This window comes from Pelodiscus sinensis, chromosome 18 (genome assembly GCF_049634645.1).
Source record: "Pelodiscus sinensis isolate JC-2024 chromosome 18, ASM4963464v1, whole genome shotgun sequence".
In the NCBI taxonomy this organism is placed as follows: Eukaryota; Metazoa; Chordata; order Testudines; family Trionychidae; genus Pelodiscus; species Pelodiscus sinensis.
In genome coordinates, this window is record NC_134728.1 from 6,073,181 (window position 1) to 6,092,747 (window position 19,567).

Below are 19,567 nucleotides of genomic sequence, written 5' to 3' on the forward strand. Positions count from 1 at the left end.
GCGTACAGTGTGTTGCCTATTATATGCAGAGTGACTCAGATTTTAAGCAGCAGTGATGGTCTTTTGATGCCCACGTTCCATGAATCTTATGTTTGGTCAGATAAGATTTGCATAACCATGATCGATCAGGCAATATAATGCTGCATTCTGTTTCAAGCGGAATATATTTTCAAACTCTCTCTCTCTCTCTCTCTCTCTCTCTGTCTTTTCTTTTTTCTTTTTTTAGTTGTTCTTTATGTTTCTGCAACTTTCCGACCAAGTTTTTTCTACGTGTTGCTTCATTATGCATTTTGCGGTGTCTTTTTTCTTATTTACTTTGCCAGGATAGATATGATTGTGGGTCCCCCAGCCCCTTCAACTCCCCGGCATAAGAAGTATCCAACCAAAGGACCCATGCTCTCTTCCAAAGAGTCACCCCAATACTTACCTAGGTTAGGATTCACCAAAATGCCGCTTTCTCTGGATTTTTCATTTGCTTAATGTCAAACCCCTTTCATGCCAGGTTATAGGACGGCATTTATCACTCAGGAATGCAGCTCGCCGACACAAATAACTCAAAATTGCTTGGGTTTTACTTCCCGCAATGGGTTTTCATATTAAGGCAAGCCTAAGGAAAAACATGTAATTTCCTCTGTGAGCATTATCCAGTGTTCCTCAAGTCGGTGTTTGGGTTGACAAAGTCATAATCTCCATGACATTGCAGCCAATTATCAAATTATCAAAGACTACAAACATATCCTCAGAAGCAGCCAGATTTGTTATTTTTATCCAGAAGATGAGGAAAATTAAGGTTAAAGATGGTAAACTTCTCATCATGTATCTGTATGCAAGCAGGTGCAAATATAGGTTTGCATCTCCCCACCTATATTCACTGAAATTAACATATTCCATGTTCTTTTCAGTGGGCAACATTAGAATCAAACATGTTTCATATGTATAGAGAAGGAGGTGAATAAACATCCTGAATCATTTTACCATGGTCCAACTTTACTGACCACAGTGAATGATTAGTGTCACTAAAAATGTTACCAATGCTGAACCGACCGTTCAAAAGAATCCTTAATTTTGTGCACAAAAATAAACCATCTGTCAAATCCTCGCTTCATTTAAATCAGAGAGGATTTTTCCATTGGTTTAACTGAGGATTCACTCTGAGTTTTAAAATATTCCAAAGCACCTAAGTTACTTTTGAAAATGTTACCCCGTATGTCTTATCAGTAAAATAAACAACAGTGTGTTTTCAGTTATATGCACATTTTCATCTGGAGTGACCTCTAACCTATGGGTTTTGAGCTCTCACTGACAAAATGGGTTGTAAGCACTAACATGAGTAGTTAATGCAGTGAGAGAGTTCAGAGTAACTACAGCTTGAACCTCTCTAGTTCAGCATCCTCAGGACCTGACTGATGCTGAACCAGAGAATTTGCCGAACCACAGGAGGTCAATGTTGTCTAGCAGCATTACCAACACTTCCACTGCTTGCTGGATTCTTAGGGTATGTCTGCACTGCACACTTATTTCAAAATAAGATAACCCAGAATCGTTATTCTGAAATGGCTTATTTCTAGATAGCACGTCTACACTGCAGGGAAGCTTCAAAATGAGTCTGAGGCAGGCTTCCCTAATGTAGACGTGCTATCTCGATTTAGAGCCCCAGGAGACACTGGGGAGGAATAAAGTGGAATGTCCCTGGTGAGGGGCTATTTCGAAAGATCTGCAGTGGAGTGTCTACATGCACCCATTTTGGAATACGGGTTATTCCTCTTAGAATGAGGTTTACAGATTTTGGAATAAGCCGTCCATTATTTCTAAATTATTTTGAAATCACGGAATGGTTGGGTAGATGCTCACATTGTTATTTCAAAATAACCCTAGTTATCTTGAAATAGCGGTGCAGTGTTGACGCACCCTTAGAAGACTTTTAGGTTTAAATTAGGGCTAAATAACAGCACAGAACACTGAGGGCTAGGAGTGGTGGCTGTAAACAAACTTTATGGAACCATGGGAAAGTTGGCGACCCCCTTGATAAGTGCACATCCAGCTAACTAAAAGTCTAGTGTGGACTAGAGAGGTTCAACCTGTACTCAGATTTGCACTGACAGGTTAACTGCAGGTTCAAGAATGGGAACATACATTTTGACCAAAATATTCCCCGTTTATCAAGAGCATCACACTTGGATGGATATGTAAATATTTGGTAGAAAGTCATATTTTGTGCACGGGTAACAGCTGATTTCAAACACAACTGTGGTATTCCTTTAAAAAAATTTCACCAGTATGCTTGCCCTCGCTTTGAAGTAAGTATATGGATATATGACAGATCTGTAGTTTTTTCACTAAAGCTATTTTGAGTTATCTGTGCCTGAGAAATGTGTGTGATTTTTTTTCAAACCCACTTATTCACACTCTGCTAACTCAAAGATGGAAAAAACAAAGTTGGACTGAACCTTGCAGTAACCACTCACTTGAACTTAGATCAAGCCTGAGAAATTTCAGCCCCAAATATAGCATTTTGTTCTGAAAGTTCGGGACCTGAAAACAGGTTTTAAATATGAAATTGATTCCTCAGCCATAACGATATTTTGAAATCCTCTTTAAAAAGAGGGTAGAGTGTATATAGCTGTAGCTATGTACTATGTGCAACGTACAAAACATCTTGGCTAGAGTAGAGGGTTACATACTAAAATTACTGCTTTGAAGATTAAAAAAAATGACCAGCAATGGGAGAGGATGTCCCAAATGCCAGACTGAGTTTATTTATAACACCCTTTTTCCAGGTCACTCATTAAATCCAAGGAAGAATATTATCTTCCGTATGTTACAAATTCTATTTTGCATTAGTCTGATACAGCTCTTTCACAAACATATAACTCCTGCAATCAAAACCAGGATTTTTGTATACATGACATTATACAAAAACATTATCATTATACATAATATTATCATACCCCGTGGGAAATAGGTTTTTATAACTTGCCTCTATTTTAACTTGAAGGAAACTTTGACCCTTGCTCAGTCAGCTGTACAACTAATATTAACAGTCTCTGGTTTGGGTGACATTTTTTCCTGCTGTATAACTAATTCCTGACCCTTAACACCAGAAAAAAAATATTCTTACCCACAGCATCATTGGCTTTACCCTGTGGTGCTCTTAGGGATTTTTGTATTTATTTTCCCATTTTCATTTAAATTCCCTCATTGATTTTGTTTCAAGGGTACAGCTGACAAGCCTAGAAAACAGCAGAGAAGCCCCAAATGGATCCTAAGACCAAGGGCTCCATCTTGAAGGGTACTTAGTATTTATGTGAATGAGGACTTCTCTGATGCTTAAAGCTAAGCACCTGCTTGAGTGCTTTGATGGACTGGGGCCAGAGCTTCAGCACCCTCCAGGATTCACGCCCCAAATCCTGACACACTTACCCAGGCTGAGTAAGAGCTCCCAGGTTTGACCCTAGCCAGGTGATAAGAGAATCACACCAGCTCTGAGTTAGTTTTGCCCTAAATGTGCCATAAAAGTAGAGCATTGAGCTGTTTCTATTTTACATAGCCTGTCTCCATTGCAGCCAGTTGATGGCCAGGCAATTAAAAAATAATGTGAAATAAAATAAAGACCACCTCTTGATCAGCTAAAAGAACAAGGGTGCCAAACTATTAGAAGTCACATGAACTCTCTCAGCCAATTGAATTCTATTTGACAGCACAAGGGTGTGTAAGGACCAAATTCTGCCTTCAGACACATGTATATAGCTTACAGTGAAGACAGCAGACTGCTAGTATATATCCAAGAGAAGAACTTTAGTTTAGCCTGCAGTGTATAGTGCTTACTGTGTGCTCATGAAAGTCAAATGCCCAACTGATTCAAGATACCATCAGTTTAAAAGCCAGGTACCGCCAGCTATAATTTTGAGCAGCATAGACATGAGTAGTTGATATTATTAGATTACCTATGTACATACTATTAACCAATCAGAAAATATGTAGCCAGTCATGTGACATGGATGAAGGGGGTTTGGCTTCCGCGCCTGGACTGTGTAAAACAAAAAAAGAAACTGACTATATATATATTTCCAAACCCTTCATTTTTTTCCTCATTTGAGCTGTTTGACTTTTGATGTCCGCTTCTGGCCAGAGGTGGTGTTCGACACATCTCTTTGCATGAACTGTAAGCATGAAGCATAATGAAGCATGAGAAAAACTGCACCGTGGCTGATGCAAGAATTGACATTTTTCTGTATCATTCAAAAGATAGTATTTAAAAATGTAATAATAATCGTGAATAGAGGTTTTTTCAAAGGAAAGTTATAGCAGAGCCAGGAACACCTTGCAGGTGATACGTTAGGTCCCACGGCATCAGCGCACTTTTGATCCTCTTTCATCGCAACTCAAAACCAAGGAGCAGATGTATCAAAGACAAGTCTGATGCCTAAGACAAATCCTCAGGAATTTGTGTGTGCTCCCACTTGCAACCAGATAGCGCCTTTATGGCACGTGCCTTTTGATGGGGACTAGTGGAGAAGCGCAGTGCTCCAGGGGACCACCAGAAGGCACTGTGTCCTATAGGGAAGGCCCCCTGAAAACTCCCCCGGCAGCTGTGGGAGTGCTCACTCTAAACCACCCCTTAGGAAAGTGTAACATGTTCTCATCCAGCTGTGTTCTCCTTCCTGCCCTGTTTGGGTGGCTGGTGCCCCAGGAGTCTTACACCATCATCTGTGAATATTGGATCAGGGTTATGAGAGCAAAAGAGTATTTCTAGCATTAGCACATGCTCTGAGTAGCTGCCTTAATTTCCTCCATACTAGAAATGGCTCTCTTGTTTCCTTCATTGGCACTTATTTGGGGGTTTCATTTCAAATGGTATAACAAAGCTCTTCCAGTGCAATCAGTCAGCAGGATGTTACACCAGGAGAAGTAATCAACCTACTTCCTTGGCCTCTCCAAATAATCAAGAGTGATTAGACTTTTGGCTTCTTTAAACACACATGCTTTGACCATTGTTTTATTGGGTCTCCATGTTTATATGTGCAGGAAGGAATCACAGTGTGGCTTTACTACATCGTGGCCTCTGATTCCATATCACGGAGTCCGTTAAATCAGAGGAGGGCAATAAGATGGTGCCGGGTCACCAGGTCTAGCCCCTGGTGGGCCACCTCTGCTTTAGTTACCTGCACCTCTGCAGATACCGGCGAATGTAGCTCCCGTTGGCCATGGATCACTATTCTCGGCCAATTGAAGTGGCAGGAAGTGCTGCAGACCAGGACACTGCTTCCTGCAGCTCCCGTTGGCTGGGAACGGCAATCCACAGCTAACGGGAGCTGCAAGCAGAGGCATCTGCCAGGCGGTGGCAGCCTGCCAGGGGCTAATTCTGGCAAACCGCATCCATTTCTTGCCCACTGCTGTGTTAAATGTTGCTTGGCTTAACTGGTTACAACATACTCATAGCATTTTGCACTGTTGATAATTACATTCTTCTGCTGAATGCTTGGTAATCTTCATGAATGTAAGTAACATGCCCTTGGCATACAAGACAGAATTAAGCATGTATTACTTATCCTTGTAATTATAATCCATGGTACTCAACTTGTAAGTAAGAAGCCAGACATTGTTTTGTAGGCAAAATAGTAGAACCGAAAATTTCTATCCAAATAAATCAGTTTCCCGGATCCAAAAGTTTTTGCTTTTTACATATTTGCTATGATCAGCTCATCTGTCCTATCTCTCTGCACCGGAGCCTCAGCCAGTGAAAACTACTGTTTATCTAAGGCCACGTCTATACTCACGAGGTGCAGATGGATTTTCTGGCATTCGATTTAGCAGGTCTAGTAATGACCCGCTAAATTGAATGTAAGGAGTAAGGGACGCTAATGAGAGTGTTAGCTCCCATTGTCCTCTCACTGTGGAGACGGCACCAAACTTGGCTTCAGGTACGTTGACTCCAGCTATGTTATTTACATAGCTGGTGCTGTGCACCTTAAGCCAGCCTTCTGGTTTAGTGTTGACCTGGCCTAACATGGGACACTGAGCTGTGCTACTGCACATCGATTGATGATCTCACCCTCTCTTTTAAAAAAAAGTACAAGAAACTAACCCTGCACACACACAAAAGTAACGCCAACTCAATGGCGTTGTTGTTGAGCCCAATCCCTTTCCTTGTGTTTAGTTAGTTCATTTCCCTTTGTCTGTCTGCGTTCCGCCCATTCTTTGTCTCATACTGGTGCATGGATCCATTACCCACACTGCAGAACTGCATAAGCAGCACTTTTTATTTCTGCTCAAGACAACTAACTTGATTTCAAGCAGATTAATCTGTTTTTTTTGTCACCTACACTTCTGGCACGTTATGTATGAGTGAAATTTGCCAGGATTATGTGTAGGGACTATGTATAAATAGGGTTAAAATTAAGACTATGTCTCAGGTTGAAGATGTCTTACTGGTTTATGTGAGATCAGAATACGCCCATGTTTAATTATCTAGAGCCAATTTAAATTTGAAGCATTAAATATAATTAGCTTGTGACATCCTACTTGGACTTCTCTGCCTTCCGTGCAGAACCTTAAATTCTTAGGGGGAAAGACATTACAAATAAGGTATGTAACCATTCCAGTGCTTATCTCAATGGATATGAGTGTGTAGGAGAGAGGCAGAAGATTTGGCTGTCAAGATGTGGAAAAATGAGTCTCACCTGGATTAAGTAGGCAGACAACTTAATCCACAAAAAATTCTTTCTGGTGGGCAAATTTTCTGTGCATAGCGTGCTAGATTGTATCTATAGAAACAAGAACTGATAGATTTCAAACTCTGCTAATACTGTAATAATATAGCTCCTTGTGTACCTCGCAGGTCACACTCAGTTGCCTCTCCCTGTTTGTGTGAGTATTTTGAGTGTTCGTTGGGAGAGAGATTGTTGCTTTGTTCACCAAGAGTCAGCAGCGAGCAGTGTCCCATTTCCTTGATGTATCTGACTAACTCAACGGCCTTTTCTGGGTGGGGGGGTTGTTTCTGTTCCTGGTAGAGTTGACCAGATTGTTGGACGAGGGACGTCAATGACAGACAAGGATCGAACCAAAGGGCCAGCAGAGGGGGAGCTCCCAGAAGACCCGAGCATGATGGGCAGGCTTGGAAAAGTGGAAAAGCAGGTATGGGAGGTTTTTGGTTTTTTTAATAAGGAACATTCTCATGTTCTATGCTCAGATTTTAAAAGTAGTTAAGAAAATAGATAAAAAGTTTGGGAACAATTTTCAAATGTGCCTAAATAACTTACCAGCTTACATACGATTTGTAAAAATGACTTAGGTACCTAAATCCCAAGGTATGTCAGTACCTGACTCTCATAGGCGATGGCACCAAAATACCTTTGAGGATCAGAGTCTTATTTATGTGAGGCCTCCTCTACCCTATAAACCTCTCATTGCCATCCTTTTAACCGACACAACTTCAGCTACGCAAATAGCATAGTTGAAGTCAACGTACTTACCGTGGGGTCTTCCTCAGACTAAGGTTGGTGGGAGCCGCTCTCCCATCAACTCCAGCTATTCTTCTCATTCTCATGGACTACGTCTGCACTGGCACCCTTTTCCAGAAATGCTTAAAACGGAACAGTTTTCCGTTATAAGTATTTCCGGAAAAAGTGCGTCTACATTGGCAGAATGCTTTCCCGGAAAAGCACTTTTTCTGGAAAAGCGTCCATGGCCAATGTAGATGCGCTTTGCCGGAAAAAAGCCCTGGTCATCATTTTCGCGATCGGGGCTTTTTTGCGAAAAAGACTACTGTGCTGTCTACACTGGCCCTTTTCCGGAATAGTTTTTCTAGAAAAGGACTTTTGCCCAAACGGGAGCAGCATAGTTTTTCTGGAAAAACACTGACAATTTTACAGTAGATCGTCATTGCTTTTCCGGAAAAGCAAGCGTCCAGTGTAGACAGCTGGCAAGTTATTCCGGAAAAGCGGCCGCTTTTCCAGAATAAGTGGCCCAGTGTAGACACAGCCATGGAGTTCCAGCATGGACAGGAGAGAGCTTGGAGGTCGATTTACCTTGTCGGCTGACCGCCAATGCATGGGTCGCGGCATTGTCGATCGATCCACTGTCTAGTGTAGACAAGCTGTAAGACACATTCAGAATTAGAGTCATTAGGTGCTTAAGTCTCAAAGGCCCTTATGTCAGTTCCAAAGTGACCCCAAGGGGCCTTTGAAATGTTCCCTTTCTAAGCTTCAAGTCATGCTGTAGGTGTGATTTTTTTTTTATTGCCACGGGATCCATAGTTTGTTCAAGGTAAATTTCACTCCTGAGCACAAGGCTCACCCGAAGTCCCATAGACACGCACTTTAAGCCTAAGGCGAGGCCTGTCTCAGTGAAGTGCGAAGCACCTCTGGTCTAGAGCTGAGGTTCTCCAGACCCTCTGAAATCTGACACATTTCACGAGCATTAACGCGTGCAGAAAGAAAACACACAGGCCACTGCAGAAGCAAACCAACACGTTAAAACATCAATTTTCAGACACTAGAACTTAAAAAAAAAATCCATCTTCCCTAAAAGCAGAGAGGCTCTAGCCAAAGTTCAGACTGGATCTGGCTCCCAGCTCTCTCAAAGTTGAAGGAAGTCAGGTTTGTGCCAGTGGAGGAAGGGGCTAGCTCTGTAAATTCAGACCCCTGTTCGAGCGTGGATGTGAGTGGAGCTCTGTGTGTGCAGGGTATTCCTCCACAGACTTCACCCAGCACGGGGCACTGTGTGTCATTTTGCAGGTTCTATCCATGGAGAAGAAGCTGGACTTTCTAGTGAACATTTACATGCAGCGGATGGGGATCCCACCAACGGAAACCGAAGCCTATTTTGGGTCCAAAGAGCCAGACCCAGCGCCACCCTACCACAGTCCAGAAGACAGCAGGGAGCACATTGACAAAAACGGCTGCATCATCAAGATCATCAGGTCCACCAGTTCGATGGGCCAAAAGAATTTCTCCGCCCCGCCCGCGCCAACCAACACGTGTCCCCCATCCACATCCTGGCAGCACCAGCCTTATCAGCGGCACAGCCATGGATCCTCCCCCGTCGGAGACCCGGGCTCTTTGGTAAGAATCCCACCCCCGCCTTCACACGAGCGCTCCTTGTCCGCGTACAGTAGCGGGAACAGGGCCAGCGCCGAGTACATGAGGAACGAAGACATTACAGCGAAACACCATGACAGCGCCTTGAGAGACAGTGACACGTCCATTTCCATCCCGTCGGTGGATCACGAGGAGCTGGAGCGCTCCTTTAGTGGATTTAGCATTTCCCAGTCCAAAGAAAATTTGGACGTCCTGAACAATGGTTGCTATGCAGCGGTGGCCCCCTGTGCCAAAATCAGACCCTACATTGCGGAGGGAGAGTCAGACACTGATTCTGACCTCTGCACACCTTGTGGCCCGCCCCCCAGGTCCGCCACGGGTGAAGGACCTTTCAGTGACATGGGCTGGTCAGCCCCTAGACAATGAAGCATCTGACCATTGACTGCACTGAGTCAGAGTCTGGCCAGCCGCCCACTCATGCTGTCCCCACGTTGGACTTCTGGAGGAGAGCTACAGCTAAGGGTTTGTGAATCCGGAACATACTTAGCTTGTGGACATTGTCTTATTCTGGGGACAGATGCTGAGCCTGCATTCAGTAGAAAGAGGCCCTCGTGGTCAATATGTTTGAGCATTGAATTTCTTTCATACTATCTTTCTAAGATAATTAGGTGAAATGATATAAAAATTCAGGGTAGGCAACCACGTTTCTTGGTAATCCTTTAGGATACGGGGCACAAATATCACCGGCAAGGGTTTTTTTTGGAGGGGGGGTGGTTAACCGAATGAATCTTGTACATGATAATTACCATGCTATAGCACTGCGTGACTACACAGTCAAATCCTTTGGCGTTTTAACAGGAATCCATGATTATCTCTGTCTTGTAAAGCATTCCAGGTTACACAGTGACGACTTTTGAATTTACAGAACGTGATCGCCATTAGCCGTTTGGGAATGTGGTACAATTGCCATATAATACATGAAGCCCTCGGCAGGCTCTTGTCAAATTGGAGTTACATTTACGTTCCCATACTGCCTTAAGAAAGACGTATGGTGTCAGGGTGAGACATGCTAGAATGTTAGCAGGAACCCGTTTGGAACCAGAATGATTTTCACATTAAATTTGTCATGTGGGTTAAGTAGAAGAGGAAGGTCAAAGACACAAAATGGAGGGTAGGTCCCGATTACCATAAACTGGGAATGAGCGACAGGGGATGGATCACTATTCTGTTCATTCCCTCTGGGACACCTGGAATTGGTTACTGTTGGAAGTCAGGATACTGGGCTAGATGAACCTTTGGTCTGACCCAGCATGGCCTTTCTTATGTTTTTTTACCTTTGAAGGCAAGGCGGGATACCATAAGCTAGGAGATAGAGACAGGAAAGGAGAACAAGACGTTTCACATTTAAGCTGTGTATTTTATTTAATAATGTACCATCCACAATGGGAAGCCATACCTCCAAGTAGGTGGTTGCAGTGACAAGTTACTCTCATAATTGTTGGCATTGCCAGCGGCACTATGGTGGATCTTCAGCCACAAGACACAGGGAGAAGCCCGTCCCTCGAGATCCCATTGTCCCTCGGCTGTGGCAAAGCAGGTAACCAGAGCACCAGCAGTGGCTGGGCCCTGTAACTCAAAATATTGCCGATTTCGGACACTGCTCGCATTGGGCCTAGGTGCTTTTGCATGCACTAGACTCTCAACAAAGTCCTTTCCTCCGCGACACCACCCCGGCTCACAAAGCTGTCCTGAGATCATCTTCATTGTTTTGTATAGACTCTTCACGCTGACTGACGATGCGCTTCCTTGTTTCCTGCTGGCATTTTTATATGCCTGTGAGCTGGATTATCCATACATGCTGACGGTGGAAGTCTCTCTAGTTTTTTTTCTCTCTCTTGAAAAAGCCAGATAACGATCACGGCATCGTGACTAGCGCATGAAACTGGGAGACACTTGATGATGCAGAAAGTTTCTTTAAGGGGCAAAAGAGTCCCAAAGTGATCCTTTACTGTCCCAGACCTGCAGGGGTCGCTCAAGGGGATGGGTCATAGGACATCTGCTGGTGCATAATGGGATCCACAGTTAGGGCTGCTACACAGCTAAATCCAGCCATTTAACTAGAGCCCTATACCACCGTGTGTGTGTTCTGAAGGAGGTAAACTGCAGTGGAGTCAGGACTGTGCAAGCTATTTGTGTCCCTCTCTCCTCCAACCTCCCTCCTCTCCCCGCCACTGTCAATGGCCAGTTTGGGTGATATTTCAAATACACAGCATGCCCCTAGTTCCCTTTGGCCTTGTTGCACCTGATACAGGTACAAGCCCTCCATTTTGCAAGGTTGATCTGCTGGTGGTGAAAGGAGGGACCTGATGTATTCATCCCTCCTAGTGACTAGGAGAAGCTAAGGAGGGAAACAAGCAATTTAAGCAACATTGGTGAACAATTCAGTGGTGCCGGTGGATGTGCACACAAGCAGCCAGCTGTAAACCAACTCCCCCTCCCCAGGGGGAAACCTACAGCTCTTGTTCAGGAACCCCGTGCTAGTCCATGGGGTTCTCTCTAAATTGGAGTCTTTAAAACAAGATTTGGGGACTTCATCCAGAGGTGATGTTCTGCAAGAGTGTATGGGTGAGGCTCTGTGGTCTGCCAAGTGCACCAGACTAGATCTTCATACCAGCCCCTTCTGGTCTGAACATCGATGAGTTTGTGAGATTAACCCAGCAGAGAAGGAACGCCCCTCCCAAACAGGTGGGGGTCTCGACAGCTTCCGCAGGGAAAAGAATTCTTGTAGGCACCCCATCAGGACCAGTGTGGCTGGGAGTGGTGCGGAGAAAGGAGGCTCCATTGTCTTCAGATCCAGTTATCCTCATTATGTGAGTGAGAGGGAGGTCCCTTACTCTTCTAAGGGGCTCCCATGTGTCCATGCCTCCAAGGATAGAGAAGAGGGACCGTTGTAGAGCTAGAGCCTCCTTCGCATTCTGCAGTTCTTTCTTCCCCTCTTGGCCTGACGAAGGCCTTTGTTGGGCTCCAGAATTCCTGCATCGCTTCTGTGATACATCTCACTACAAATAATGTACGATACGCCTCATCTCGGTAAGAGTGTGCGCTTTGAATTTGGATCTGTCATATGTTAAAATCCATATTTATGATGGGCAGCTTATTTCCACACTGCCTCTAAACTCACCTGGTATGACTTTCATAAGATGTGGCTCGTAGTTTCTCTTTACAGCTAATATTACTGCAAATGAATGTTTAAATCTGCCTTTTGCACAAGCAGGTGCAAAAAAAAGTGCATATAGGAAGGCACAAAAATGTTAACAAATGCCGAAGGGGCTCACAGAGATACATTTTCTAATGGGCCTCTAAAATGCATCCATGATATTTGCAGGTGATTCCAGGTATTATGCAAAAATCTACCTTTGCATACATAGCTGACTATTCAGCTGTAAAGAATTACCCAGTTTATAGGAACACGTGTTGGGTTTTTTTTGCACATGCAAGTAAACAGGGTATATCCACACAGCAAAGAAAACTTCATGGCTGGGTTTCAGTGGATTTCCTCCAGGCTAACTCTGGTATAATTTAGAATTGAATTTGGCCCTAATTGGTGATTTTGTTGCTCGTTCACTCTCAGTTTTTCTCACTGTGGTTCAAACCTCCCCATAACACCTCATGTGATCCTTCTGTCTCCAGTCCTTCCCCCACTCCTGTTGCATATGCAGTTGCTGGAGCATCAGTAATGCAGCATTTTCTTAGTTTCTCAATTTGATGGGTGAGAAACATTAATTTTTTTGGAGAGAAAGTTTAATTTTGGCTCCTAAATAGTGTCTTCCCATGAAGATGTTTAATGAAAAATGCAGAGTAAATCTCCCTTCTGCACTGCTGCTTGGCCACTGTGTAGTGTGTGTGTTACCTCTGTGTTGCTAGCTAGCTGATATCTGTACACTGAAACAGATGCTAGTTTTAGACATGTTAAGTTGTGACACAAGCTCGGAAATTCCAAGTTCAAGAGGCTGTTCTGGACAAGCTGTGGGCCAAAGTTCCAATAAGCTTTCTTACCTGCACCTGTGGTATTTGCAGCCGTGTCTTTTGGGCATACCGAAGCCATGTTTGTGTCCACATGAATGTAGGAGGAGTAGAAATACCCTTAAAACAGAACCTAGGGTCTGAACTCCAGGCAGCTTTGGAAGTTTTAAATATCTGATCTCAGATCTTGATTTGAATGTTGCATATGACCCCCATCTTTGTAATGGGCCAGCCCCAAAACCTGGATACGAAACCACATTGAAGTTAGGGGTGTTCTGAGTCCGAGTTAGAATGCAAATTGTACAATTTATGCACATCTGACAACTGAGGTTGTAGACATCGCAAGCCCCATCCAGAGAAGGCCTTTGGAGACATTAGCCTTGATATGGAAGAGGGGAGTACTAGCTCTATGCTGAATTTCCCAATGTTTTGGAAAGAACTTTAATGCATGTGCATTTTCTTGCTGACTCATCTTCTTAGCAGTCATTTCTACACAGAAAAATGTCAAGGAAATTAATGAGAAACATATTGTTTGACCCAGAGAGCCATTGCAGGTCGTTAGGCAAACCACATAATTAATCAGGTATACAAAAACATGTTTTTAACATAGGTTCATTGATTCAGGTATCTTCAGAGATGTCATTTCTATTTACATGATAAATAGGTGTATTTATACATTTAAAAATGATTTTTACCTGTAGAAATACAAAAATAAAATACATTAAAATGTTTAAATAGCTTTGAAATGTCTAGCATCCTTGGAACAAATAGGGGAATCTAAAGTTGGGGCTGAAACATCCACTTTACATCCTGCAATAATGACTCGGTAGCAGCTTAGATTTTGCCCTGATTTCAGTCTTGCTTCAAGCAGAGGTGAGCCGTGCCAATGCAAATCAGGGCTCTTCATGTCTACACTTCAAGTTCAGTGGCTTGGATCAGGGTAAATTCCCAGTGCAGTCAAGACCTGTGAGCCTGAGATATGTACCAAGCAAAGTCAGTGACAAATCCGAAACAGGACTATGTAGCGCTTTAAAGTAGTCTTTAAAGTGCTACCTAGTCCTGTTTTTTGTTTCAGCTAGACCAGACTAACACGGCTACATCTCTGTTACTATTGACAAATAAGCACATGCTTCAAAGACAGAATTTGGCTCTACGATTTTGAATGACTTGGTTTTTAGTGGGGTCAGAAACCTAACGTCATTTAAGCAGAGTTTTTAACTGGAGCCATGCTGTTATATTTTGTTAGGAATTTGATGATAACAAGGCCAACAAAAAATTTTAAGCGTCGTGATACTTGATGTAGATATGAGGATGCAATGTAAAATGCATGCTGTTTACCCAAGAGAGAAGGGAGTTGCTCCACATCTTTGTTCCATCCCCAAATGGATTTTTTTGAATTACGTTTACATGCCCTATTCCATGATCCCCATGTCTTCAGTTGTCCAAGCACCATTACTGCTCTTCTTAACCAAGGAGAAAAGTATTATTCAACAATGGCAGCTGTTCCATGTATCCCCACAAAGAGGTTGATGCCCTGCCCTGGAGAGATCCTACCCAATGTCTGCTGCCCCAGATAAGACCATGACAAAGGTCCCTTCCAGTTCTAGCATTCCATGATTCTATAAATGTTCGCATCAGCCTTGCCCATGGACTTGCCCCAGGAATGCATGGAGTGAGCACATCTCCAAGTGTTCTGGCCACAACACTTTCCAACCAGTAGGGTTGTTAAATTTAGATTAATCGACTATTCGATTAGTTGAGAAGGGCACCTCCGCCTTTGAAGTGTAGCCGCAGCCCCAGGGCTGTTGCTATATTTCAAAGGCAAAAGCGTTGCAGGGAACAGGGGACCAGCGGGGGACTCGAGCAGTCCCCCTGCTGGCCTCATGCTCCCCGCGGAGTTTCAAAACAGCAGCACCACATGTAGCCCGAGATCAGCTGGGGAGTACCCAGCTGGCCCCAGGTTCCACGCTGCACTGCCACTTTGAATCACCCCCTTGCAGCCTTTTTCTGATAGAGGTAGCATGCGGGGTGGGGAAAAGACTAGCAGCACTCCCTACTTTTGAGCCCAGCCTCAGTGCCTCTGCAATCCTCTCCACATTGACTTTCCATTGGGTTATATTAGTGGCAGCCAGTTAAAGCCAGATCCATATCACTCTTCCTTTCCCTTCTCTCTTATAAACTGTGTTTAACAAAAACGAAACAAGGAAATCAGATACAAAACCCTCTTAGGTGTAAGTAACACTAAGGCAGTGACATCATAATGTGGCGGACGTTCAAATGGAAGCCCACTCCTTTACATCTTGGTCCCATTTTTGTGGGGGGTCATTTTATTACTCAGTGGTGTGACAAAAGAACTCTTGCCTTTACTGTCATCCTCATTCACTTCTCCACTTTGTATTGCAACCTGACCATTATTTCAAATGTCAGGGTGGATGTTAGTGAGTGGGTTTTTTTTAAGAATTAATATAAATACACAAGCATTGTTAGTGTATCTTGTATTTGATTCTTCATTGGCACTATATTGCTTGCCTTAGGTTTAGAGGGAAAAGACATATGCAACGTTTTGATACAGTAACTAATCAGCCAGGCTGTGTCTACACTGGCACCCTTTTCCGGAAATGCTTAAAACGGAACAGTTTTCCGTTATAAGTATTTCTGGAAAAAGTGCGTCTACATTGGCAGGATGCTTTTCCGGAAAATCACTTTTTCCGGAAAAGCGTCCGTGGCCAATGTAGATGCACTTTTCTGGAAAAAAGCCCCGATCGTCATTTTCGCGATCGGGGCTTTTTTGCGGAAAAGACTACTGTGCTGTCTACACTGGCCCTTTTCCGGAATAGTTTTTATGGAAAAGGACTTTTGCCCGAACAGGAGCAGCATAGTTTTTCCGGAAAAGCACTGACAATTTTACAGTAGATCGTCATTGCTTTTCCGGAAAAGCAAGCGGCCAGTGTAGACAGCTTTCAAGTTATTCCGGAAAAGCAGCTGCTTTTCCGGAATAAGTGGCCCAGTGTAGAGACAGCCTCAGAGTGTGGCCTCTCTCCTACAAGTTCAATTAAGGAAGGACAGAGGGTTCATTTGCAACATATGAATGTGTTTTCCAGACTCTCTCACATACCGTACTCTCAAGTTTGCCTGCTAGCACGTGCTGTCTGTGATGAGTAGAAATCGATACTCTTATGTCTGTATCTGAATTATAGAGTTTAAAAAAGCAATGTCAACACCTTTTTAAAAAAAAAAAACCGAAACATGCTGTGAGTTATGCGTTGTACAGGGTGTCAAAAGTTAATTAACAACCCAATCGGTTTTGGGGTTTTTGGGGGGGGTTTTTAGGTAACACTAATCTACCAAGTGTCTTTGATACTATCATTTATTTATGGCTGATATAACATCCATGAATTCTGGTTCTATTCCATGTGAGTCGGAAGGGTGCGTACATGTGTCGTGCAACCACTGGTGACGAGGTTCGTAGAAATATGTGTATGGAAAAAACAATGGTGGCTGGCTGTATGTGAAATCTTGTGCTTTTCACGCAGCGGTGATTAGAGGAGCGTGCTGGAGAGGGAGTTGGGGACGATCCCACTTGGAGGAGTGGGGAAAGGATTGAGGAATAGGGCTACAGGGGGATGTGACAGCCTGTGTGGGTGCGAACGCCCCCTCCCGGAGGGGTAAGGGGGTTCAGCAGACCCGCCGTCTAGCTGTCTGAGTGCGATCACCCGGCCGCGAGTCCGGACCGGGGATCAGCGAACTCGTGGTTCCGTTTCCTCGGGGCTATCCCGGGGTACCAGTCTGCCCAGGGTCTAGGTGAGGAGACGAGGTCGCCCCCGGCGGCCCGTCTGTAGGTCGGGCCCCCGTCGGGGCAGTCCAAGTGAGAGGGTCCTGGCCCTTTTAGCTAGTCACCCCAGCGGGGTTACGGGGGTTGGGGTCTCGTGGTAGGGAGGGGGGATGTGGGGGACCCGGGCCCGCCCTCTCCACCGGGTCCCAGCCCGGGGCCCTAAGTGGGGGGAGAACGAAGTGGACGTTCCTCCCACGACAGGCGGGGTCTATCCCCGTAACGCGCCTGTCCACGGGCGCCAGAAGGCCCCCGCCCCGGGCTGCTTCCACTCCCCGCTACCCTCCTCCCTGACGGGGGAGGTCCCGCAGTCATTTACCCCGCCCGAGGCGCCGGTCTCGTCCCGCGGCCGTTGTGAGGGTTCGGGGTCGTTCCCTCTTCTCCTCCAATGCGGGGGGGGTTCCCCTTGGCGGCTGGGGCGGCGGTGGTGGCGGCAGCTCCCCTGAGTGCCGCCTCGTCCTGCTCCCCCGGGCCGCTTTTCAAACGGCCTGGGTGATGACGTCAGGGGCGCCCGTTCTGCCCCCCGGGCGTCCTGGCGTCCGCTGACGTCACGGCCGGGGTGTCCCAGCCTGACGTTGGTTCCGCGCGGCTCTGGCCGAGCGGAGCGCCGTTCGGGCTCCTCGCCCCTCAGCTGGGGCTGTCCCTGGCCCCTCCTTCCCCGCCGGGGAGTTAGCCGCCCCCCCCTGCGGGGTTTCCTCCCTGGCCCGCTCTCCCCTGCTCCCAGGGCTGCCTGCCGGTCCATCCGGCGGCCTCCAGGGGGCGTCGGCGGCCCCCGCTCTAGTGCGGACCTGCGGCGGTCCGTCACAGGGGATATACATGAAAGGGCAGAAGCTCCACTTTAGTGGATGCAACTTGAAACCACGGAACCAGCCCCTGCATATTGTGTGCTTGTCCAGTTCACTGCGAGAGGACAGGAGAGCGCTCTGCTTTCCCAACTCTCTTGTTTACACGAAAATGAGAATAAAAATGTTTGGAATTAAAATTGGGCCCAGGGAAGCAAGGCCACTCTGAAAAGTTACCCATGTCTACCATAGATTTGATTGCTTTTTTACCTTCTATCCATTTGCTTTCTGTGGACTTGTATCCCACTCTCCTGTTCTGTTCTTGAAAGGTGCTTAAGACCCACTAAATGTCTTGATGCTATTTCCCACACAGCATCACAGTACCCCTTCCTGAGACAGTGCTTAAAGTTTTACCACGCTCCTTTGTTCTCACTGCTGCATTATTCCTTCGCTAGTGTGAGTCTAGTAATCCAGTAGCTGTTTGTCCCCACTGGGGCTTTTGTCAATGTTCCTAGTCCAAGATGATGGTCATTACAACTCTTCTTGGTGTTTGGCCTCTTCTGTGCCAGCCAGTGACCCGGCACTGTCCTCTTCATTGGCTTAGCATCTGCTCTGGAGTTTGAGGTCCTCTGTTCTAGGACCAGACTGCGGAATGTAGAATATTTGGTGTTACTTATGTACTCTGCCCTCTTGCTGGGTGTGGTTCACTGTTCCATTGAGCGGCATTGAGACCACTTACAGAGAGAGAGAATGAGATTGCTCTACAGCCTGAGTTGAGAACCTGGCAGCTTTTAGCACTAAAGCACTCATGCACTAAGCACCGAAGGTCCCAGGTTCAGTCCCGCCTGTCAACGTTACACTTACACTAACAGCTATCTTACCATCTTCCCCAGGCTGTAAGGAGAACATTCTCTGCCAGTTACAAGTGGCGTAGCAAGAGGGTCTGGGGGGCAGTTGCCCCCAGGCGCCACACCAGGGGGGCGCCAATTTAGCAGCCAAAAGTTATATTGCTGTTAACTTTTTTTTATGATTATTTCCTATTTTGTATATATTCCAACAGTCAACTGTGAAAAGGTTTCAGTGAAGCCTTCAAAAAGTAAATAGGACTTAGAAATAATTAACATATACATAGTAAGAAATGATTGGGGGGCGCAAATTCTGCCTTTGGTACCGGGCGCATAACACCCTTGCTACGCCACTGCCAGTTACACAGCTTCCAAAGTTGTGCACTGAATGGTGAAGCTGAAATCTTCAAGAAAAAAAAATTGACCACTGTTAAATTACAGGGTGGTTATTATGTTCCTGGTTTTGATCTGACAGTGGGCTTTTAAAAAGTTGCCATTACCGAGGCATGTCTGGGAAATGAAATAAATTAGTCCTATAAAAGTTTCATTCTTTTACCAGTAATTCATATACTTTTAACAGTAATGGCCATATACTAAAACTATACTCATAGGTCACCATTGCATTGATGAGATTATTTCGGCACAGTAGCTCCACGAAGCGCACAAGAACAAGGGTACCATTTAGGGAGGGTAGTGGGAGCAGCAGCCATATGCTCAGGAATGTGGCTTGCTTTTCATCCTGTTCCCCGGATGCTAAGGGAGTGAGAGGCATGCACAGAATGCAAGTACTTTCCCCTTACTCCCTTAGCGTCTAGGGAATGGTATGAAAAGCAAGCCGCATCCTGGAGCGCATGGCTGCTACCTCCTGTACTCTTCTGAAATGGTGCCCTTGCACAAGAACTGCACGTTACATGCCAATAGCTGATATTGTTACATGTAATTAGCCTGTAGGCATTCAATAGACACCAAATATAAAGTGTTACCTACTTATTTTGTAATGTTACCCATATCCCGGGGGAGGAGGGAGAGAATCCTCTTTGGTTAAGAGCT

The 19,567-nt window shown here is 45.2% G+C and overlaps 1 protein-coding gene across 4 annotated transcripts in view; it reads left to right on the forward strand.

Annotated features, from left to right (window-relative positions):
* The window catches only part of KCNQ2 (potassium voltage-gated channel subfamily Q member 2), a 164,736-nt gene extending 147,810 nt beyond the window's left edge, over positions 1–16,926 (forward strand). For 3 of the 4 annotated variants that reach the window (XM_075901035.1, XM_075901036.1, XM_075901037.1), the window contains 2 exons: positions 7,011–7,134; positions 8,736–16,926. In XM_075901035.1, coding sequence (XP_075757150.1) covers positions 7,011–7,134; positions 8,736–9,464 — 853 coding nt within the window. In that variant the 3' untranslated portion in view covers positions 9,465–16,926. Of the gene's footprint in view, positions 1–323; positions 432–7,010; positions 7,135–8,735 lie in introns of all 4 variants that reach the window. The other variant, XM_075901038.1, reaches the window with a different exon arrangement.
* The last annotated feature ends 2,641 nt before the right edge of the window (positions 16,927–19,567 follow it).